This window comes from Pectinophora gossypiella, chromosome 18, assembly GCF_024362695.1.
Source record: "Pectinophora gossypiella chromosome 18, ilPecGoss1.1, whole genome shotgun sequence".
NCBI lineage: Eukaryota > Metazoa > Arthropoda > Insecta > Lepidoptera > Gelechiidae > Pectinophora > Pectinophora gossypiella.
In genome coordinates this window covers 11,787,967-11,812,246 of record NC_065421.1, presented here as the reverse complement: position 1 = coordinate 11,812,246, position 24,280 = coordinate 11,787,967, and the positions used below count along the sequence as shown (strand labels likewise).

At 38.7% G+C, this 24,280-nt stretch overlaps 2 protein-coding genes across 6 annotated transcripts in view; one reads left to right on the top strand and one right to left on the bottom strand.

The window, feature by feature from the left end:
* The window catches only part of LOC126374851 (phosphofurin acidic cluster sorting protein 2), a 167,061-nt gene that overhangs the window by 119,479 nt on the left and 23,302 nt on the right, over positions 1 to 24,280 (top strand). For all 5 annotated transcript variants that reach the window (XM_050021602.1, XM_050021601.1, XM_050021600.1 and 2 more), the window contains exons 2-4: positions 19,167 to 19,394; positions 22,693 to 22,786; positions 23,929 to 24,088. In XM_050021602.1, the coding sequence (XP_049877559.1) occupies positions 19,167 to 19,394; positions 22,693 to 22,786; positions 23,929 to 24,088 (482 nt within the window). The remainder of the gene's footprint in view (positions 1 to 19,166; positions 19,395 to 22,692; positions 22,787 to 23,928; positions 24,089 to 24,280) is intronic.
* LOC126374990 (NADH-quinone oxidoreductase subunit B 2-like) lies at positions 2,831 to 10,478 on the bottom strand. The gene is made up of 5 exons (XM_050021807.1): positions 10,465 to 10,478; positions 8,819 to 9,050; positions 6,236 to 6,363; positions 3,994 to 4,219; positions 2,831 to 2,947 (listed from the first exon to the last, which is right to left on the bottom strand). Exons 1-5 carry the CDS (start codon positions 10,476 to 10,478, stop codon positions 2,831 to 2,833), a joined length of 717 nt encoding a protein of 238 aa, XP_049877764.1.

Below are 24,280 nucleotides of genomic sequence, written 5' to 3'. Positions count from 1 at the left end.
TAGAAGTTAGATAGGAAGCTCCGGCTTTATTGACTCTACTACAAGTCAAGATTCTATTTTATTATTGTTAGGTATATATTAATATCCCATCAAATACCACTTTAGAACGTGTTAGGTTGAGGAGAAGAAACGGCCTAAGAAGTTCGTCATACAACAGAATTATGTCCGAGTAGAATATTACTAAATTGGCGGCACGATATGATGCCGTTTTGACGTTTGTCCCGATAAAATCATTTAAAACTTTTTCATTGTTCAATGTCTGAAGCTCTTTTCGAATTATTTATTGAAATATACTTACTGAAAGGGAAAATCTTTGAACAAACGAAGTATTCAGTGTCCGAGTGAAATCCAACGCTCACATGTTCCGTAGATAGTAAGGAAATAAACTTGTAACGTTTCCCAGAGCTTACATTTCAAACGTATTTGTATTTCATATGTATTGCATTTGTGTTTCCTCTAGCGGAAATAGACCTTCTGTCATGTGTATTGTGGAGTCGACAGATCTCCGGTGTTAAGGGTTGAGCGGGGAAAGACCGTTGACATGCCTCGTGTACTTCTATCTATCTATCTACTCAGCCTGTGCCCACCCACTGCTGGGTATAAGCCTCCTCTCGTTCACGTTTGGCTTTTCAATCGATGTACTTTGTAAACTTTGCAATACTCCTCTCGGCTAACAAGTCCCCCTTATCTACGTCTTAACTAATGGACTAAAAGGGTCCTATCTAATCTCGGAAGGGACCGGTTCTCCTCAATCTGTCGTTAAACATTGACCATGTAAACTTGGTCGAAAACGTGACCGGAACTCCGTGGTGAAAGCCCTTGCCTTTGCCTTGAGGACTCTCATGGCTTAATAGTCGATGAATGAATGCGCAGCAAGAAGTGCTTTATACTTACCTTTTGGTGATACTTGCCTAAATACGCAGAAGGCCGAATACGGAGAATACGCGAAAGGGAATAATTCAGGAGTTTTATCAGTTTTCATTAGTTTTTCTCTCTTTATTTTCTCACCACTATTATATTCGTAATTGTGTAGTTTATATATGTCAAATCTATAGGTGTGCAAGAAAGCACATTATTTTTATTACCTCTTTTTTAAAGTTTATCCTTTTTATTGTCTTTGCTTTTTATAAGGACTTTGCTGCTTTTGTTCTTCTTGTAAAATATATTTCTGTTTGCACGGGAACCGTTTTTATTATTGGTAGTTCGCCAATAATAGGTGACAAGAAACTTTTTTTCTATCTAACTAATTTATGTAATAAAGAAAAATGTAATGTGTGTGTGTATGTATGTAATGTGTATGTGTATGTATGAATAATAAGCGCGACATTTTGTCACGTTTTTCTATGACGTCACAGTGTGCTTTTTCGTACAAACTCCGTAGTAATTTCGTTTCTTGACGTTTAGTAAAAATTAACTGATTTGACTATTTGGAAACTACCCTATTGTGCTGTCCTCGTTTCAACAAGCTTTGTTAGACCAATGTCATAAGTGGTTAATAATTACATAACATAAACTCACTACTATATCCCAATTGAGGTAGTCAGAGGTATATCCATAGCCAACGTGATAGGTAGTGAGCTGTAATCACCGTCTAGAATGATGGAGCCATCTGTGTGTGGAAACTGCTCTTAAGATAATCATAATTCATTGGTGCAAACTAATTTATTATCAATTCAATTCCAAAGTGTACAATAAATAATGCAAACGGCTTTACGATTTTAATCAGTACACGTGACGATTCTAATGCCCAAATGTTCCAAATGCCAACGTTAATAGTAATATTCCAAAAATAGTTTTGTGTCGTTACACTCGAAGTTGTAGACCAGTACATTTACCTAGGACAAATAATCCAGTTAGGTAAGTCCAACTTCGAGAAAGAGATCTCTCGTCGGATCCAACTCGGATGGGCAGCGTTCGGGAAGCTGCGGAATATCTTCTCGTCCAGAATACCTCAGTGTCTCAAGACGAAAGTCTTTGACCAGTGCGTGTTGCCAGTGATGACCTACGGCAGTGAGACGTGGCCGCTTACTATGGGTCTCGTGAGGAGGCTCGGTGTCGCTCAGCGGGCAATGGAGAGAGCTATGCTCGGTATTTCCCTGCTGGATCGAATCAGAAATGAGGAGATCCGCAGGAGAACTAAAGTCACCGACATAGCTCGGAGAATTGCAAAGCTGAAGTGGCAGTGGGCAGGACACATAGCGAGGAGAACCGATGGCCGATGGGGCGGAAAGGTTCTGGAGTGGCGACCACGTGTCGGACGACGCTCAGTGGGTAGGCCCGCTACAAGGTGGACCGACGATCTGGTGAAGGTCGCGGGAAGCCGCTGGATGCGGGCAGCGCAGGACCGATCGTCGTGGAGATCCTTGGGGGAGGCCTATGCCCAGCAGTGGGCGTCATACGGCTGATGATGATGAGTTTTGTGTACAACGCATGAACAGTTTCAAATGGTATATGTAATTGCACATGGTTTGAAACCCAATCTGCAGGCAGAATATTACATTACAACGCACGTGATTGCTGAAAATAGATTCGCTGATGGAATTCCCTTTGTGCTACGAATAATTTGATCGTATGCTTAAATGAAATATTAATTAGTATCTAAAACTTACGCCCCGCTAGTTTTCTACTTGGTCTCTGAAATAACAAATCAGATGACAAAACAAATTTTATTCATAATTTAAAATTACATTAAACATTTCGGTCCAAGGTTGCTTCCTTGGGTAACACTAAGAATATTCATCCAACTATACTTTCAATTATCATGATAATAAAGATTTCCAAAAAAGAATGATATATATATTTAAAGTAACATTAAAATTAGAGCTCTAACCTAGTGTCTCCACCAGCACTGAAGAACTCTCATACGTTTCACTTTCTTTGCTAGCAGAAGCATGGCGTATAACAAAGCTTCGGCGGTGGGTGGACATCCCGGTACATATATATCCACCTAGAAAAGAAAAATATGCGTCAAATACATCTCTAAAATTAACTTCAAATATTGGTCCAGGACGAACATCCTTGATTATGAACTCTTCATAAAGTTGTTTTTTGGATGGTTTTGGCTATTTGTGCATCAACAGCAGTACATACAAACCACTATTTAAATAAAGTTCAGATATAGCTGCCAATTATGGATGCTCACATCATTGATTTTTGTTTTTATAGCATTCACCCGTGCTTAGGGAAACTCACGAAGAGAAAATTAAATCCCATCCGAGTCGGTTTTTTTCGATTTATTTTTCTTTTTGCTCGCCTCATTACCTTAATAATAACAGGAGATTTGTTGAGCTACAACACATTAGCAGATCGTAATATTTTCCGCAGTTTTCTTACCATAAACACGATAGTAAACAAAACATCGAAAAGTTTTAAAGCTCTTAGCGCAGTGGCTGGCCAAATTGTTTAAAAAACACAAAACAAGTACGACAAAATAAGTTTTATCATTTCTGACAAATCTCCCAACACAAACAGGCCAGATTAAAAAGGTAAGGGAGCTAGTAAATTATTCGACGCAAAATATTTTCCGAAACTCTTCGTTTTTCTTTAGTACTTTAGACATATTTACGTAGATTATTCATGTATCTTTATAAAAAGTTGAGACTTGGGGTTTTTTCCATAAAATAGGATCATAATTTAATATCGAAGGATAATATAAGAAGGATCCTGTAGAGTTTCTTCGCTTCTCAACTAAAATATAAAATTCCTCACTTCATAAGGTTGACATTTAGGTCGTCCACCAGAAATAGATACTGAAATTAATAATTATTTCATGTTTCTGGCATTCGTTAGGCACGTTTTCCTCAACACGTGTATTAATCCGTGTCAATCAGTTTTCAAGCCAGGCATTAAGTTACCAAGTAGAATCTATTGAATATTGTGATTCATAATATTATTACGTACATTCGAAGTTATGATCGGTTATGTTTTTGACTAAACATGTCAATTCCACGAATTGGATTTGTAGATTATAATTTACTGTTATAGAATACTTACCGGTACGATTCTGTCGGCTCCCCGCACGGTAGAATACGTGTAGTGGTAGTAACCACCACCATTGGCGCAGCTGCCCATTGACACCACCCATCTAGGCTCAGGCATCAGATCGTAGGTCTTCCTGAAAACTGGTGCCATCTTGTTGGTGACAGTCCCCGCCACGATGATCACATCGGTTTGACGAGGCGTGCCGCGGAAAACCATTCCGTAACGATCCATGTCGTATCTGGAACCAAAGATTTAGTGGTTGACTCGAATTAAAAACGACTGATAAAAATTGTTACTCAAGACTTTAAAGCCTGAGGTAGTCGATATTCTCACGAATAACACAAAGTTGGCTCCTTATAATACCACACTTAGAACTCCAGAGATGAAGTTGGAATAGTTGTGCAATAGAACTATTTAGTTCCATTTTTGATCCAGTTATTATTAAATGCAAATAAGGCCAAGAAGTTCATCATAACCCCTTTGATGTTGCCAATACTAATTTAGTAAGAGGATCAATGAAACGAGATTATAATTCTGAAGGAAATAAAATATGATGCTCTTTCAATGACATTCGAACTCAAATGTCGTGTCGACCTTTAGTTGTAGACGTGCCAACAATGCTTGACTGATTTCCGAACAAAGGAGTTAGGTATCTGAAACACTTATTGATAAAGGGAACGATGACCTGCTTAGAATCTTAAGACAAATTCTTTCATATCAATTTTAAATTAAGGACCATTAGGAATTTATAGTTTTGAAGGCTGTAAAATGTAACTTTTGTATCCATTAACAATGACAAAGGGCTTTACTCTTGACGTATTAATTATTTTGGAACTCTGCCAAAAAACATTAAGGTCACGTCAAGCAAGTGGTTGTTGTTATGATTGAAATTGAAATCAGTCACTAAGCTCGATTGAATACAATAGCAAGTGAAATCGAGGATTGTGCAACAATGATGTTTACTGAACATAACAAGAGCGTTGGCGCGCGACTGGCTCTGGTTACTGTTACTACTCGAGTATCGGATACAAAAGAAAATGAAGTGGAATAATGCACAACAATGGAACACACGAGTAAATACGACCTTCGAGCTGATCGAGAATTCATGTTCAATGGACCATTGAAGTCAAAGGAAATTGTTTAAGCGGTTGGATAAAAGGATCTGGGACACACGTCAAAATGTAGCGGAAAAAGATCTTGAAGTATTTCTTATTTTATTATTACATTTTGAAAGTCGTATTCTAATATTAGAAGAGGCGAGTCACAGGGACTGTAACCTGGAATCTGACAGAGGGCACCAGTAACTGTCAGTGCCATTCAGAGGCGGAGTACAGGAGTCCTAGTACGGCTTTGAAATAGACTTCTCTGGGCGCCATCACACTCGTGTCAGATAGAGCCCTATTTCTCCCTAAAAAGTAGCATGGAGAATGTTACACCGACAAGAGCGTGGCTGGTAAATTAGTGATGTGATTCTAATATTTATTTCGGTCACAAGAAAAATGCTACGTTATCGTATGGCACTTTGACGAATCGTTTTGGTTGCTTTCAACAAATATAAACAAGAGTCCTAGATAAATGTTTTGTAACCGATATGAACACTGTATCCAAGTGGACTGATAGCTATTTTCGAGAAAGAATTTTGTAAAAGTTCCACGTGTCTAAAGCACTACCCACTGTTGGCGTAATTCACAACATGCACTTTATTCACAAAGCAATTTGAAACTTGTCTATGTACTCTTAACATCTATATCGTTGTGTAACGGATATTGGAAAATTGCTATTGGCATAACGCTTTATATGTAAAGCTGCCAAAGCCAGATTGTTAAGAAATAATTTCAATTGATAGAAAATTTCAATAGATTGATTAATTAAATATACAATTACGACGAGGGATTTCTTTTTATAAATAAATATATTTATTTTCCTTAAGGTTTAGTCCCTCTAGGTTTCATCATCTCACTTTCAGACAATTCGTCGCTGACGTCGCTAACTGACGGATCTGAAATTTTAGCAAATCTGATTTGCAGCTTTTGTTATTGTCAATAAGACACAAAAATATTTTAACAAAAAAATGCAGATACGACTGTTTGTAAAGTCAGCCACGAATTAGGTGATCAATCTGCAAAACCTTGATTAAACTAGAGGTCACAAAATGATTTTTGTGATTATGTCCTCACCGTGAATCGATCCCAACGCTCTAAAAACATGATGAAACATCGTTTTTATCTTGGGTATAGTTATTAGTTTACATTACCTTGGAGCAGCATAGTGCATCATTTCCAAAGCGCAGCAGGCTAGGCCAAAGGTCAGAGGCCATAGAGAACCCTTGCGTCCCCAGTTGAGAATATCGTCCAGACGTGCAACCACCCACTCGGCCCTTGACTGCAACAAATAGTAAATTAGTAAGCAACTGGTTTTACAATTCTATCAATAGAAGGAAGTCCCATACTCTAGTCATCAGCTTGCGACAACAAACACTTCAGGAATCGGATACCGACCCCGCAGGCGTGCTGGACGATTTTCCTCATCAGGGGCTTAACACGATCGATCCACTAGGGTGGATTATTTCTTTCAAATATAACGTCTCGGACGAAGTCTCAGATGACGACCTGAGCTGAGGTTAGAGCCCAAAATTTTGTACCAGGTGTGAACCCTCAGCGCTTAGACTAAGTAGCTAATGCCATTTGCTATGTGCAATTTCCCGGAAGTTTAAAAATGGAACTTTGAATTTCAATTGAAACTTTCAAAACTCCTGAAAGACCCTAAGTTAACACCACCGCACTGGCAAAAAAATACAAAAATCCTTTAGCTATAAAATTGCTTTCAGAAATCTTAGAACATTCTTATATTAGAAGAGAAAAGCGAGCAGAGAGGAATGGACAACAATAGAGGAATGAATAAACAGAAGCATCTCGGTATTCCGACGCAGTTCTCAGTTGTGGGTTGTGGGCGTTCAAAGTGTATTGTCACTGAAATCCTTCACAGAACCAATAAGGGTCGTCTTACTCGTCTTGCATTTGTTACCACGTAATATCATGTTACTGGGTGGATATCTTTGTTTTTTTGTCTGTTTTTTGCATACAGGATCTGTGAGACTAGCACCGCCGCCGCTGAACTTCTTGGCGCGGGTATTTTACATACATACATACGCCTATTTCCCATCGGGGTAAGCAGAGCTAATGGAATTCCATTTGCATCGATCCTGACACATTTCTCTCACTATATTTTAAACCTACTTAATAATTATTTAAGAATTCGTTTTGCAAGATTTGTCTGGTTAATGGCAATGGGTTACCCTTATTACGTAGGTCTTAAACATAGGTGGCGAGGAGTGAGTGTATTATATTATACATATAACATAGCATCACGCCTGTATCCCCGAAGGGATAGGCAGAGGTGTATAGTATTATCTTTAGTGTTCATTTTGTAATAAGACGGTGTATGACTGTGTAACTAAACAACAAAGGCAAACAACATTGTTAGTACCTTGTTTCCAAGAACAGTTTCGCGGAGCTTAAGTCGTATAGATATTTCAAGTGTAATCCTCCAAGCTATGCGCTGTGAGCTGAACTGGATAAGACTTAAATCCGGCTTAGCTAGATGGAACTTACAAGTCCTACCTCGACAACAGCAGAAACAAAGCACTATTGCATCTAGATAGATGGAGTTTATCCAGGATAAACCTTTTTCGATGCATCCTATCTGGGATAGCTAGAGATCTTTTAAAAAGACCAGTATGGCCAGTTATACATCATAATATTATCAGTGTACATTTAGTAGGTTGTCTGAATAAGAACTACACAAGCGAATCGCTATCATTTACCAATACTTTTGGTATGCTGATTCATAATCCGTTGTATAAACGCCATAGATGTTTTTTTCTACAGATTTTTGTCTGATATCGAACGCCACAATTTTTCTCTAAAAAAGGTAACTAATCGCATGAAAAACTAATTCCTTTCTAATCTAATGAATATCCCTTTTCATTCGTCAATCGAATTAGGAATAATTTTCTGTTTTCGCTCTATTCACCCAGTGCAACGGTGGCACCTTCAACATCACAGGTGATTTCAGCCTGCAATGTCTCCTCCGGGAATCGAACCTAGGGTCGGATCGTGAGCCCACCGATCAACCACTGCACCACGGAGGAAACTAGTCTACTTGTGTGGCTTCCATCGCTTTTAAGGGACCCTATTACTAAGCCTACGCCGTCTTCCCGTCTTCACATGTCTCTCTGTCCTCCCTGCAAAGGTCTGTACTCTGCACTTTTGAATCTTTTAATAAAACTTGCAACAGCATAATATCTCTAACTCTTATAATTTGTAACTATGAGTCAAATAATAAGTACTTACATATTATAATATAAATTATATTTATTAATTATGGGAGGCCTTTGCCCAGCAGTGGGATCGAATAATAATATGCTAGATAAGATAAAGGTAAGAAAATAATTATAATTAAGTTTTCTTTGAGAATGCCACGTGGATTGTAAGACTTATAAAGTAAATTAAGCAAGTCATTCATAATTAATTAAAACACCCAAAAATTTATAATTAAATACCTAATTCGTTTTAATAATACAATATTCCTTAAATTACGAGCTTTGTTGAAGAAATTCTTGTTCTTTAACACATTTTCAGTTTAAAAACTTTTTATAAGTAGGTTAGAAATAGGTACGTACTTTATTATTATGTGATAAGTATTATTGTGTTATGTACTTAGTTCATTTTCTTATATTTTAGCACATAACTCTAGGGAATATTGTACTTACAAAGATAATTTAAAACATAAGTAATTTAATCAGAAATGCCAAACCGATGTACTCGTACTTTATTACCTGCCCAGGATAATGGAATGGGGAGTATCTTCTTAATTTCCCGACATCGTAATATGCATTCCCGTGCAATGGAACCTTTGGGTATCTTTTCGCTTTCGATGAGCTTGCAGTGGTGCGTTTTATTATTCTAGTCTCTCCGAGGAAGTTTGGGTTCTTCAAAGGAACGTCGCGTCTGTTATTTGTGTCATCTCTGGTAAGAAATGTCAGGCTTTTGGTACCTCGTAGCTGGTTTCTGTGGAATTTGTACAATTTAGTGTTGTTGTTTGAAAACTTTAGCAACACTAGCACCTGGAATAATAAGTTATTTTGTGGTTTGTTTTAATTTAGTGTTGATTTTGTGTGTCTTTAGCAACCCTGGCACCTAGAATACTAATCGCAGTTGTTACATTTAACCTCTATAACATGTATTGGTCGCGGGTTGTAGGTCGGACAGTCGCTTTTTAAAAAACTGGAGCTGTCAAATCTTCAGGCTAGAGAAACGGACCCTATGAAAACAGAATAACGCTAGGGAAATGATGATGGTAAAGCGGAGATTTGGAATTAAAAGCCTTGAGTTACAGATTCGTTCTTGTATGGAGTACTGCTGTCACCTTTGGCAAGGCTCTGCCAGCTTCAGTTGCCCGCTCTCGACTCGGTGGAGTGACGAGCAATAAAGCTCATAGACAATGTCTCGTTAGTGTAGACTCGACTCTAAAGTCTAGACGAAGGGTAACTTGTCTATCTGCCTTTTATTACACTCACTTCGGTGAGTGTGCGCAGGAACTTCACGAGTTAATTCCACCCACTCCATTCCATCTACGGACATAAGTGTCTCGGCGGGCATTTCATTTTTATGTTGTGGATATACCACCAATCCGCACTAAACGTCTCGCCTCTTCCTTTTTGATGCGAACAGCGAAGGATTGGAACTGCTTATAATCTGGAAGTCTTCAAGGCTAGACTGAATAGACATGTGCTAGGTAAGTGTCATCCCTACACCACATAGTCACTTACCATCAGGTGAGATTGTGGTCAAACGTGAGCCTATATTATTAAAAAAAAATTACAAACTACGCCTCTCCGAGTTTAAATGCGTTTCGTTTTCTGAATATCCTGTTCGAAGGAGTTTAGGAACCGTTTGTTTGACTTGTGGACCGTTTTCTCTGTCTTGTGCAATAAACAAAACACAAAGGTTGATGTAAGCGGTCATTGACCACACAACCCACACGAGAGAAGAATACAACATACTCACTTAAACAAGAGTTCTCTAGTTAAATTTGCACTAATTCGTATCATGGTGTATTTTTTTCTAAAGATTGATAAATTATAAATGGAAAGAATTTGTTTACAGTAATCTGTCAGGCTAATTCTCTGTTTGACAAGCTGTCGAACGGAATGACGGCTCCAAACACGTTCGCAATTCGAAAATGAGTAAGTACTGCGGAATTTAACATAAAAAGATTTTACTTACCTTCACAAAATAAAAAAAATATTGGGACACAAATCGCGAATGATAAATTGAATAAAAACGCAAAAGGGAGGAAGATTGAACGAGTGATTTATTTCTTTTTTTTTTATTTTGACGTCCTTGCTTCATATTACTTTGCTTTCGTAACAGATTTTTATTTTTATTTACTTCTCTTACAAGCTCGATAGCGTAGAGTTACCGTTCTATACGCATGGTTGTTACGCATTTTTATTCTTTATTCTATGATTAAAGGCGAATTACAAGGGGTTGTTTCGGTTTTTCCGATGACGTGTCTTGTATTCCTAGAATAGTTGTGGTCGCTGTTTTACAACACACGAACCCTTATTTATGCCTAAGATACAAGTAACATTCACTTATCTAGTTTAGACAACAAAAAATACACTTATGTAGCTAATTTTAATAGGTCAATTGTATTTCTATGTGCAATTAAACTTTTTTACCGAAATAAATTATTCTTATTTTTATTACTAGGTATTGACTAATATCGTAATATCGTGTAGCACAACATGTCTTTGAAATTTATTTGTCTTCGTGGTGAAAGGATTCTCCGAAGCCTTGGGATTTTGTCTCAGATTTCCCAAGGCACATCGAACGTAAAGGGTAGATAAAGTACGAAGATTCGAAGTTTGTCCTATTTTCTTTTTATCACGGTCCAATCGTTGACATTTAACGTTGTTGGGGTAAACATGAACAGCCTAAATTATGTCCTACTGCTAGACACAAGCCTCCGGTGAGTGCGGCCGGTAATGTGGGAATTTTTACTACCGTGCGCTTAGATAATGCAGCCTCTGGTTATCCCTTGGGAGTAGGGATCTTCATTGCAGTTCGGTGAAGAAATATGTTGACTAGAGCAAACTCAATTCAGAAAAGTTAGCTTCTTCTATAATCCGATCAGGAATCGTACTCTAGACCTCTTATTTGGTAGGGAAGCGGTCAAGGTTCTAATAACATTATAATCTAATCTAGCCTACAAGATCCCACTGCTGGGCAAAGGTCTCCCCTTCCTCTTTCCATTTTTCGCGGTCATGTGCGTACTTCGGCCAGTCCCTCCGGCAAGCGTCCAAGCCGTCACGCCATCTCTTTCGAGGTCTGCCACGACGCCTGTACCCGTCATGAGGCACCCAATGCGTGACGATCCGTGCCCACCGCTCAGGGTGCATGCGACAAACATGTCCAGCCCAATCCCATTTGAGTTTGGCGGCCTCCCGCCCCACATCAGTGATTCCCGTTTTTGAACGCAGTGTTGTGTTTCGGACTCGATCAATTCGTTTGACACCCAACACACTACGCTCAATCGCTCTTTGGCAGACCTTGAGCCTGGACTTTTGACGTTCTGTTAATAACCAGTCTGGGCACCGTAAGTTAGGATGGGCAGAATACACATGTCGATGAGCTTTCGCTTTAATGAAATGGGAAGATCCCCTTTCATTAGGTGTTTCATCGACCAGTACCTCTTCCACGCATTTTTGATACGGCGATCGATCTCTTTTTTAAAAAACATTCCAAATTCCAAAACCTTATTATTCCTCCCGCGCGCAGTGTTTGTTGCTCGCGTCCGGCAACTCGGGAAAATTCCATTTTTATTAAAAACTTTTTCTTTGTGAAGCCTTTGCACAAAAAATCCTTTAGTTATACTTTTTTCCACGAAACTTGTTCAAAAGCTCATCGCGAATAAGCCCTTAAATTGCTTTCAGTTGTTGAGAAGTTTGCGTGAAAAATATTTCTTTGAAGGCACAGGCTGTTAATGAAGGCCTAAATAAAGGCGCGCGGCTTACAAACTTTTTACTTTTTCGCGAAGAGTGCTGCCATTCTGTTTGATGAAAAATTATGAAGTGTTAAAAAGATGGAACTCATTTCTCTTGAAAATTAATGGACGAGACATTTTTCGCTATTAGAGGTCTACTCGTAACGCAAATAACATTCTTGTGAATGGAAAATACAACTACATACATATCGCTAAGCACAATATATCACTTAGTTATCACAGGAATCTCTGGTACATTTTTTTGACCATTTGTGATATGTATCAATACCTATTGATACCTATACCTATTGGTAAGGTGTGGGTACTTAGTTCCTCTTATGATGGATCTATCTCTGACTGCTCCAATTGGGATATAGATATTAGTATACTTTACTATTTGTAGCCGAAATGTTTTTTTTTACTTATTATAGATTTGCCGCAGATGGCATTAACTACTTGGCCGGCTATTTGTAGCCAAACACTTAAGGGAAACACGCAAAAAATGTTCGATCTAAATTTTGCACCTAATGTAACGCTGTTGGTAATACTGACAGTTCGGCTCTGGATATTTAACCACCAGCTGTCTATGATAGGATTAAAACCCATTCAGTTGGACACTCAACGCCTATAGGTGTTACAAGTAAGCACTTTATTCCTGTTTCCGAGGTAACCGTGTTACGTGCGCTTGCATTCATGAATAGATGATTTTGATCGATGTTTGCGCCCGTATAGGATATTCAGATGCCTCTTAATAGGTAGAAACCTTTTTAACATCACTCTGGCCATAGTTGGTTTAAGCCACAAGTAATCAGATGACGTGTTGCCGCCATTTTTAATATGAAGTTAGGTCTATTGTTTGTCAGCCTGCAATATCGTAACCAAAGATATCGTAAAATGTTTTTTTACGTCCATCGGGATTCGAACCCGGGACATCGAGATCGTGAGGCCAATGCTTAACCACTGGACCACGCAGCCCGTTATATTAATCCGCTACAATAACTAACAGAAATAACAATATGTGTAAAATAATACTTTTATAACCTAACACGCTGGGTTTCTAATTATTAACAAGAAAGTATGGCATATGGAACTAATTAATGTCCACTGATCTGGTTTTTGCTTTGTCCATAGCCATATATCGCCAGCCGTAGAGGCACGTAGCTTCCGGCTTTCTCTGACCTATTCACTACTCTGTAACTATGTTAATTTACCTCTATATACGGGGTATTGATTGGATTTATAATTTTGTCAAACCGTGATAGCCCTGTTCGGAAAACGCGTGGCTTAGAATCACGGGTTCAGATCTCTGTTCGGGTTCTAAACCACTGACTACGACTAAGTATATGAGTTTGAATTCATGTTTGGATTGTCGATAATTGATATCACGTGGTTTCCAGGATTTGTGCCCGGTTAATGGCAATAGCCTCATGGTTGGTTTTTGTTATTATTATTTTTATAGGGTTCGCTCACCTAACCTGAAGATTTGACAGATCCAGTTTTTTACAGAAGCGACTGTCTGTCTGGCCTTCTGTGACGATAAAACCAGCTTAATACAGAGCTCACGAACCCTAAGAGTTACGGGTTCGATCGGAAAAATATCTCTAAAAATGTCCTATTCAAGAAATGCCTTTGCCTTAATATAATAATAAATCCAAAAAAAACTGTCCTTTCCCTTTTCATATTACTATCGGCACAGATAATTAATTGTCAAATAGTGAAGTGGTTGAAACCCACATAAAATATGTCACAGAAACAGAATAGCAGTGTTGTCCCAAACACAATGCACAGTTGTTGTGTACCAATGTATAGTTGGCAGTTGTCAGCTGCACGACTTTGTCCCGCCAGTGACGGAATTAGGTAATTAATTTGTCCCAGAGTGATTTCAGCCTAGGGAGATTTGGGCCAAATCACTTTATCCCCAAAGAAATTGGGCCCGTTAGTCCCAAATCTCCCTAGACTCAAATCAATTAGAGAGATTTGGGCCCTACTCTACCTAACCATAATTAAACGAGATTAACGCTGGTAAACAAAATATTCTTGAGGTTTTTAGGAAATCGTAGCGAAATTATCTCAAGATAAGCGTACCTATAGCTTTGAAGTCCTATAGGTGAAAATTTGTAATTAGCATAAAGACACTAGTGATTTCATTTGCTACATCATCCTTCATTTCAGCTTAAAAATTCTGCCTTATGCAGAGGATGTCTGCTGTATAGCAGCAAGACCGCCCATGTATCTTCCTTTGCTCATATTTGAAGTGTATTATATTGTATTATGTAACTAGTCCAGGGCGAGTGGGGCCACTTTGTCCCTAGATTCTCCACTAGTCCCGGCCCACTACTCCAATTTAGCTGTTAGTTCCGTAGGCAATAGGATCGGTCGCGCTACGAAATTAGGTTCCCATCCCCTGCCGGCGTTCATTTCCTTCAGGACGCCATTTATCTCCTTCGGAGTCAGGATCGGAGCAAACGTGCGCCTTGCTCTTTATTATCTATTTATTTATAATTGGTAGATTATTATAGCTAAATAGTTTAAATCGTACACGCGCGTCTGTGTGTGTATGTGACGTCTGACGCCGTACCATTCAAGTCTAAACTAAGTCCGAGGTTGGGAGTGAATTAAACCTAGCTCAGACGATGGTGGGGAGCGGAAAGTTGCAGTTCTATACGTAGTATTATTCCTTATTCTATGACGTATAAAAAGCGAAAACATCTAAGTATTCAAACTCGGATGGTACACGAAATCTAACTCCAGTAAATTAAGATTATGGATAAATCTGATGTAGGTATGTTGTTAAATATAATACTATCGATCGGCTTAATCGCGACTCATCACTATGCTAATGAACTTCACAATACTGCGTATTGAAGCTATTTTATATAGAAATATAATATAGTATAATATAATTATACCGGACCTGTCATTTCTTCAGGTTAGTTAAGCAGACCCCGCGGAGGTCCGTGTTGCTCTATGAGTGGACCCCGTTAAAACAAGATAACGCTAGGAGACGATGAATCATTAGTTATACCAAACGTTCTGTTGAATAATACATACATACCGCTTAATAGACGAATGTATTATTCGTTTCTCCAATTAAGCAAAATGAAGAAAAGAGAAAGAAGAGATTTCTACTAGTGTTCTGTTTCTGTGTACAATAAACTGTTAAATGAGCAACTTGGCCAGTAACTTATGTAAATTCCAATGTTAAGCTTTAAAACCAGAGCTTAATAACTTGGCACAGAAAATTCAACCACCGTGCCAACAATGCTGTTGTGAATTTGCGACTTGGCCAAAAATGGAAAATTCACGGTCAAATGTATGGTATATTTGACCTTGAACTTGTTAGTATATCTCAAAACTGCTCTGCTAATTTATTAAATGAAAATTGCTGTGAAAATCTTCTTCGCAGCTTAATATAATGACATTAGGATTTAAAATCATTACAGTTAAAAGCGCCAGAAGAATTTCGGATGCCCGGATTAACACAATCACTTCGCATAAGTGAAGAGGACCGAAAAATTCTCGGAAAATGAACTGTTGGATAATTCCGGGCTGAATAAAAAAAAACAAAGCAAAACGGAAAGTGCAAAAGCTATTGTTTTAAATCTCTGACACAAAAAGGGGATTGTGAAAGTTAGTTCGTATGCAACCTACATTTCTGCCGAGGCTTCAGCCCGGGCCTTTTGCAGTTCCAAGAGCTTTCAACGTTATGAGTAAGAAGATTTATTTCTACCTGTTTCTTTCTATTATAGTGCTTCTATGAAGTATAAAGTTTTATAGGATTTATATATTTCTATATTCTTGTTTACTTCAATAAATACTCGTAATATACATGAAAGACTCTCTATACATATAGGGTGTTAGTAACATCGTAACGAAAACTATGAGGGGTGATTGAGGCCATGATTCTGAGTTGATATCAAGTGGAATTTTCCGTCGCAAAAGTATGGAACTGAAAATATTAAAAAAAAAAACACACAAAAATTTTCATGAATATTCAGACTGAAAATTCCACTTTATATCAACTCAGAATCATACCTACTTGTATGGCTACCGGATGTACTTGTGTGGGGTGTAAGTGACATCGTAACGAATACTGAGGGGGATGATTCAGCTGATTATTCTGAGTTTGGAGTTAATATCAAGTAGAATTTTCCATCGCAAAAGTATAGAATTGAAAATAATTTAAAAAAACTAAAAAAAACTTGAATTTTGCGACGAAAAATTCCACTTAATAATAACTCAGAATCATGGTCTGAATCATCCCCCTGAGTATTAGTTACGATGTCACTAACAACTTCTATTACTTCTATTCTTCTTCTATCCTTTTTTGACACTCAAAACCGTCATGTATAAGAGCGAGATAAAGAGTGCGACCGCCTCATCGTTTCCGCTCTGTGTGGTCGCATTATCTAAATCAACTTGACACTTTCTTAAACCACGATTAATTTTAAGAGTGAACATTGTTTTGACTGTGTCAACTTTTTACGCGTCTTTACCAAAACATAAATAATTACGATCCTTACCCCGTATGGAATTACGCACAAGCATAACATCAGCTACACTAATATTTTCGTTTATCCTGCAAACAACCGATCAATCTAACCTAACCTAACCCAACCTGTCACAATATTTGTTGTTCAGAAGCTAAGCTTTTCGATTTCGAAGAATTACGGAGTAACTAGGGAAAAACGGGTGTGTTACCTGCTTTATGTTTGTATTTGAAGTGTTAAGCTACGCGTCCACTTAAGCAGATCAGAGTGGACGATCCTTAGTTTTATTCGTGACGTAAATTTGCCGCATACGGCATTCACTACTGGGTTGCAGTGGACGCATCGTACGTAGCGTTGATATTTACGATAATGGAAGAATGGTCATGGCGATGGACACGCCCCCTATTATTGATGATGCTTCACAGTCGATTTGGAGTTGTGGTAACCCAGTTAGTTAAACGCTTGCCTCTCACTTTGAGGTCGAAGCAGGTTCGAATTTAGCACAGGCCTAAACCAATGATTGTCGAATTCGTTTTGGAATTCATGTTTGGATCATAAATGATTATCACGTGCTCAGCGGTGAAGGAAAACATCGTGAGGAAACCCACATTCCCGAGAAACGCATTTTCGGAAGTATGTGAACTAACCTGTATTGGGTTGGTTTTCCCTTCGCAGGTTGGAAGGTCAGACAGGCAGTCGTTTCTGTGAAAAACGAGACCTGTCAAATCTTCATGTTGGGTTAGCGAACTGCACTTTGCCGCAAAATTTGATGCTAGACGCACCTAGACGCGTCGAAGGAGCAGCATGCGCCGAACTCTCTCGCATTCACCGGCACCGCCCGAACTCTCCAAACAGAAATATTTTCCGTATAACGCCTTACCCCATGCATGCGAGCGAGACAGATAGCCTGTGCGCGTACCCTTACTCGGCTTACGGCTTAAACAGACTTAAGTGTCCTTCTATGCGTTGTACGTATAGAATAGAACGGGCGCTGTTTATTCTATGGCTAAAGCTCAGATATTTCTCCGCCGTCTAGCAAATGGTGTGGGCATGTAATTTTCCAGCTTAACGAACCGAGAGAGCCACCGCGTGACATTAACAAGTCTCGCCTTTGTCTTGATTGTGATGGGAGATGGCTTCAACATCAAATTCATGTGCTGGACTGGGAGTGAATAAAATCCAAGGCATGTTGCAGAAACCAAGGGATAGTCATTTGGTTTCTTGACGTGACTTTTTGTATGCCGCATATGGCATGAACTATTTGGCCGGATTGTGTCATTTCTACATAACATAAGGTCACGACTATATCCCAATTGGGGTAGTCAGAGTACATCCATCGAGACATGAACTAAGTACCCACACCTCACCGAGCTTTCTGCTAAACCAACGTGATAGGTGAGCCGTATTGCCGCCTATAATGGTCGAGCCAACTGTGTTAGTGAAAACTGGTTTTCTAACTCGATGGAAAATAAAAAAATAAATGATTTAAACATTTTTGAGACAACATTGGCGTCAACTCACAAATAAGTAGATATAACCAGGGAAACAGAGCAAGTTGTAAATCAGACGCGGTAACCACAATAGACACGACGATATTTTAAGATTGTTTTCTGAATGCTTAGTGTAATTTAGTGTATTTCAGTAATTTATGATCACGACATTTGAACGCGACCGTTCCGTTTCACGTAAAAATGGCGCAGGTTAGCGCTCCATTTCACAGGCAAAAATTTGAAATCCCAATATTCTAGCGCAATTTTTCTTTAAAAGCTTTTGAAATAACGCTTCGCCCACAAATGGCAATAGCGTTTTACTGGGAAATTCATAGCTGAGGTAGAAGCAAGCAAGTGCACCTGCATTTGATTTTCACTTGTTAGTCCTAGTGTTTTCGGGTTTCTGAACGCAATACAGTGCAATGTACACGTAGTCCCGTAGTCGAATATTCAAAATGATTGGCGGTAAAAAGGAGAGGCCAATATGTGCAGAGTTTGTACTCTGCTACAGATATGTACGGTCACGAGCATTAATATGTATACCTACACTTTGGTACCATGTCACATTAACTTTTTGACAAATTGAACTGTAAGTCTCACTTAATGTCAAATATGTTAGTGCGACAGAGTCCTAAAGTGGGTACAATATATAGCTCATGCCGCATGCCTGTACGCCTAGGCCTTCCTCTTCCGACCCCATCCGCATCATAAATTTAATATTCGGTAGGACGTTATCAGTGCATTATAAGCGTGCCCCTTTATTCTTTCATTATCGACTTGTATAATTTGCTCATGACCATTATTACCGTTGGCTTTCTTTTACGAAAGTTTCGGTCCCGTACGTATTTTTTCTATAGACATTGGTAAGAAAAGCCTCGGTATTTGCACCCTTCTTTTCGTTTTATCCTTCTCTCCACGTCATTAGATAACTCATTTCATGGAATAACTCTAATCTTTTAATTCCGTTATAGCAGTGTATTAGCGTAAAAGATAACTTCTTTTAAGAGACATACTTTACCAAATGTATCCTCAAATCTGTTGTTGTCTTCAAGAAATATTCTTCAACTCAAATTAATCGCGTTCCTAAACAAAATAAAAACCTGATCGCCCTTTATTTAAAAAAAAATATTTATGTTAAACGTTTATTTGTTTTCAGGCTGTGCACTCTCCGCGTAACGAGGCTTCGAGTATGTGGGGCGCTAGGCGAAGCAGGCGGCGGCGCAGCGGGCGGCGCTGGCGCAGGCGCGGTGATCCTCGCTGCACGCATGCACAGCAGCAAGCGCACGCTGCGATCCAACGACATCGCCATCCCGCCGCTCGACGTGGAGCTGGACCTCTGCTTCTCACTCCAGTACCCGCACTTTGTCAAGCGCGATGGGAACAGGTCAGTGAATTCGATTTGCAGTTTTCGGGAATTAAGCAACCTTCCCCACAACGCGAATTCGCGACGTACGAAACAATTTTTGATCTGGTGACAAATTAGATTTAAATATATTTTTTAAGAAAGATCGCTTAAGCTATCTCTCATGATTATAATATTAGAAACTTGTTGTATGAAATCGAAAGGTTAACTTAATCAATTATTATTTCAATCGTCTTTTTATAAAAGTATACCTAAACATAGTTCTAAAGTCGTTATCAAAACGTTTGTATCAAAGCAAATTCAATGAATTAGTACCTAATAAAAAATTGCATAACTTATTTAAATTTTACGACCAATACGAGATTAAGACGTTAACCTGATTTTTTGCTGTAAAACTTTATACTTATTTATTCCCTATGATTTCAGCTGCTTTTAGTTTTACGATCTGAAAACATTGATAGCTATTAAATCAGAAGTCTGATGTTAGGTACTTTTTATTTGGTCGGAATTATTTTGGTTTCTAGAACAGTTATAAACATCATTATCTCCTCTTCATGTCCTCAATCAATATCAGATTGTATTTAATATCACTTAATAAAAGAAGTGTGTCAGGACCGAAGCAAATGGAATTCCATGGTCTCTGCTTACCCCGGTGGGAAATAGGCGTGAGTTTATGTATGTATGTAATATCATCATTTACATATAGCGTTGATCTGTTAAATTAGATGCAGACACAACTTGATACCGTCGACTGAAACCAAAACCTGGTTTTTACGATCCTGGTAAAATAAGAAAAAAAAAGTGTTTGTGTTTATAAAAAAAGACTGCACGACTCGTTTTCAAATTGTGTAGCTTTTTAGCACATAGGTAGGTATGTTTCCCATATTTTCACCTTTTTGGGAATGGTTTTTTTAATTGGGCATTTACACATTTTCTTCATGAATTGACCTATGTGTCAGTCTGTCAGTCAGGTTGCTAAAATCAACAAGTTCCTTATCAAAGTATTTTCGGCAATGACTTGCTATTTTAGGGAATTCAACTCTTGTAGGGGTGAAAAACATTGACCGGTAATAATATCGCGGATGACAGCTGGTAAAAACATAGATTTCAATTTTCACACAGCAAAGCCAGTGGTGTGCAGTTGATTTGTTTGATCGTGTTCAGAGTGCATCGATGCATGACGTCACAAATCCAAATAGAGATATATCGACCGCCGAATAGATATAGAAGCTAAATGTGGATCACAACCATGAGTCATTAGAAGTATGTTGTGGAAGGACATGGCTCTTTCCACGGGTACGGCCACGAGCATTAATTATGTATACACTTTGGTACCATGTCACATTAACTTTTTTGACAAATTGAAGTATAAGTCTCATTAAATATCAAATATGTTAGTGCGACAGAGTCCTAAAGTGGGTACATTATATTCATGACTGTACGGGAACAGTCACTGTAGTTCAATGGTTGAACGTTGGGCTCACTGCTGACGGCATTCGAACACTGGGTCTCTGGTTCGAATGCCAGTAGGGACATATCATAAAAATCACTTTGTGATCCCTAGTTTGGTTAGGACTTTGCAGACTGATCACCCGATTTTCCTAAAATAACAATTCAGGGGCCTTTGTTTGATTGTCAAGGTTTTTCACCACGGTCGTTGCAGGATTCGAAGTATGATTATATTTTTAGAAAACACCTTGTAATCTCCACAACGTAAAGTAGTCCAAAGTGTAATATTAATTTTAAACCGTTTTATATGGACCATGACATGACTGCGAGACAGTCTTAAACTGGGTCTTCGTTGTCACAGTGGCGTATAGTTGTGGAGACGACGGCATAACTTAGGTGAGGATAGTGGTGGAGTTGCTCAAAATTCAAAAATATTTATTTTTCAAAATTGGCTTACATAGTCAGCGCTTTTTGAACGTCAAAAATTAAATTACATATTACCTATGTATCTAGCTGTAAAACAAACTACCACATCGGGAAAGATGTGGCCAGAAAACCTACCAGCACAGGGCCCTAGTCCTACTGTTTCATCTTTTCCTTTCTTTTTTTTTTAATACAGTTTGTGTTTGCTTTTAGAGAATCGTACAGATGATCGGGAAACGAATAAAAAACTTTCTGTACGCGAAGTTGTTTATTCTACCCATAGACCTCGTTAACAAATATACAACCAATATCTGTAAAAAAGTGTACGCGGCGCATCTTGAGAATCAATTCATTGTATAGTATACTACATTAACCAATAACAACATTGTAACAACAATTATATTGTGGCAGTTTATGAAAAATAAATAAATTTATTATTATTATTATATGTATGTCTTTTTCATATCTCGGGCCTATGGAGGCCCGGACTTTTGGAAGGCGTGCGTGGGGCCGAAGCCAACACGTAGAGGCCCCTTAAGACAGTTTAATCTAAATGTGGTGTGACACCAACCGGCGATTATCCCTGTATGCACTATGGGAGTGCACCCAAAGACAATCCCCGGTTCGTGTAGGACTATTTATTATTATTATATGTATTATTATTATCTTGTCACAAGCGACGGCTGTGGCTGTGTGTTCAGCGGTTTAAGCGTGAAAGAGTAACAGAGTTACTTTCACTTTTATAATACAGGGTGTTAGTGACATCGTAACGAATACTGACGGGGATGATTCAGACCATTATTTTGAGTTAATATCAAGTGGAATTTTCCATCGCATAAGTTTGGAAAATAATTGAAAATAATTTAAAAAAACATGAATTTTGCGTCGGAAAATTCCACTTGATATTAACTCAGAATCATAGTCTGTATTCGTTACGATGTCACTAACGCCCTATATTATTTTAAATGAAGTTCAAAATGTCGAAGTAAATGGAATTCCATAGTTTCTGCTTACCCCGGTGGGAAATAGGCGTGAGTTTATGTATAAAGATCCACCTTTAGTACCGCACACCTGAGTAACGTCGTAAGTGTCGTAACCTGAATGTGTGCGTCGTAAACCAACCATCAATCTTATTTATTTCAAGCTATAAAATGTAAGGAACACCTACATCTTTTAGTGCACCGACGCCCCGATATATCGGAATTTAAGCTCGCTACATTGAAATGCTATTAGCATCATACGAGTACAATGTTGTTTTGTGAAGTATATTTTAAGAAAACATACAAGAAAAGCAAAATAGGAGTAAAGATACGAGGTTTTGCCGATTAGATAATCATTGTACTTTTCGTGGTAATTTTCTAGCAAGGTATCATTAACGTTGCCAAATTATTTCGAGCGATAAAGATTACAGTCACAAAATGCCGTAACTTTTATTTTTCTTTTTCAGACTGCAAATAATGCTGCAGAGGCGCAAGAAATACAAGAACCGCACCATCCTCGGATACAAGACCTTGGCCGAGGGAGTCATTCGTATGGATCAGGTGAGCTGAATGCTTCGAACTTTTTTAGGCACAGGAACCGCACTTCATTAGACACCTCTAGACACAAAGTTTTAATTCTTTTTCAAACATTTACAAACAAAGCTACCTACTGACATTGCCCCATTCTATAAAATGCTAAATTGCACGTACATTTATTAATAATGAGGCAGGCATTGTTTATTAAAACCTAAAAAATAAAAGAGCCGTGGTAGCCCAGTTAGTAGGACGCGTGCCTCTCACTTTGAGGTCGCAGGTTCGAATTCATGTTTGGATCATAAATGATTATCACGTGGTCAGTGGTGAAGGAAAACATGGCAACGAAACCCACATTCCCGAGAAATGCATTTTCGGAGGTATGTGACCTAACCTGTATTGGGCTGGTTTTCCCTTCGCGGGTTGGAAGTTCAGACATGCAGTCACTTCTGTAGAAAACAGGACCTGTCATATCTTCAGGTTAGGTAAGCGAAAACCGGGATAATGCTAGGGAGATGATTGTCTGAAAAAAACCTGACTTCTGATAACGCTAAATCAGAACAAATCCGAGAGAACAAAGAAAATCCGAGGATCCCTTAAAAATCAACTCAATTTTGGCATACCCTCAATTCCAGACAGCACAATTATGCAGCCACTCCACAGTAATTAGTGAATCACTCAATTAAAGCGCCATTCGGTCTGCGTTTCCTGTAATTACTGCTGGTTTTATTAATTTGTGCTGTTTGCTCTTGACGCCTGAGTGCAATGGGAGTTATTCTGCCACCGATGTGAGATCATGTTTTATTCGATCCTTGTTTTGAACGTAGAACGGAAGTACTGGTGTTAATGAAACGTAACTCTTGCGAGGTCTATATGGGCCACGCTATCGCATGCAAGGTGACAAATAGCGCAGGCTTGGCGCCACGATATCTACGTGCACGCGATATTTTTCGTATCTGCTCAGCCTTTGTCTTACACAAAATTTGAACACCGAAGCGACAAATTGTGTAATTTAAGCACCTATAATAATATTTTGTTTTTTGTAAGAATGGAACTTTTTATGAAGTACTTTGCGTAAAACCTTTGTGTAGAAGTGGTGGGTTATGGCGAATAAAAGGTGGCATAAAGTGTTGACATCCCTACTATCCCATTTATGCTTCGTCTTTCAGGTTCTCCAAAGGTCAATGGACATGGAGCTGGAGTTGACGGGAGTTGGTGGCAAGGGAGGGGCCGCGGCAGGGCAGCCTGTCGCCAGACTGTCCATCACCGGACTTGCTTCCACGCCAGTAGACCATGACACCAAGAACAACAACACCCTGCTTATTACTGGTAAGTGTGTAAGGACTTAAGGAGACAATGCATGAACATTGAACATGTCAGGCCTTGGGCGACTCGACAGTAGCCGGAACCGACTGCTTAACGTCATCGAAGCATCGTAGGATGCTTTTTTGGTCAATCTGGTGATCAGCTTACTAACCAAACTAGAGATTAAAACTAGACAAAAAAAGCACATTGACGTCA

Coding starts and splice junctions, on each gene's coding strand:
- LOC126374990 (XM_050021807.1), bottom strand. Junction 6,364..8,818: donor CATTCCATTATCCTGGGCAG/GTAATAAAGTAC, acceptor TATTTGTTGCAG/TCAAGGGCCGAGTGGGTGGT. Junction 2,948..3,993: donor GAGCCGACAGAATCGTACCG/GTAAGTATTCTA, acceptor TTTCTTTTCTAG/GTGGATATATATGTACCGGG.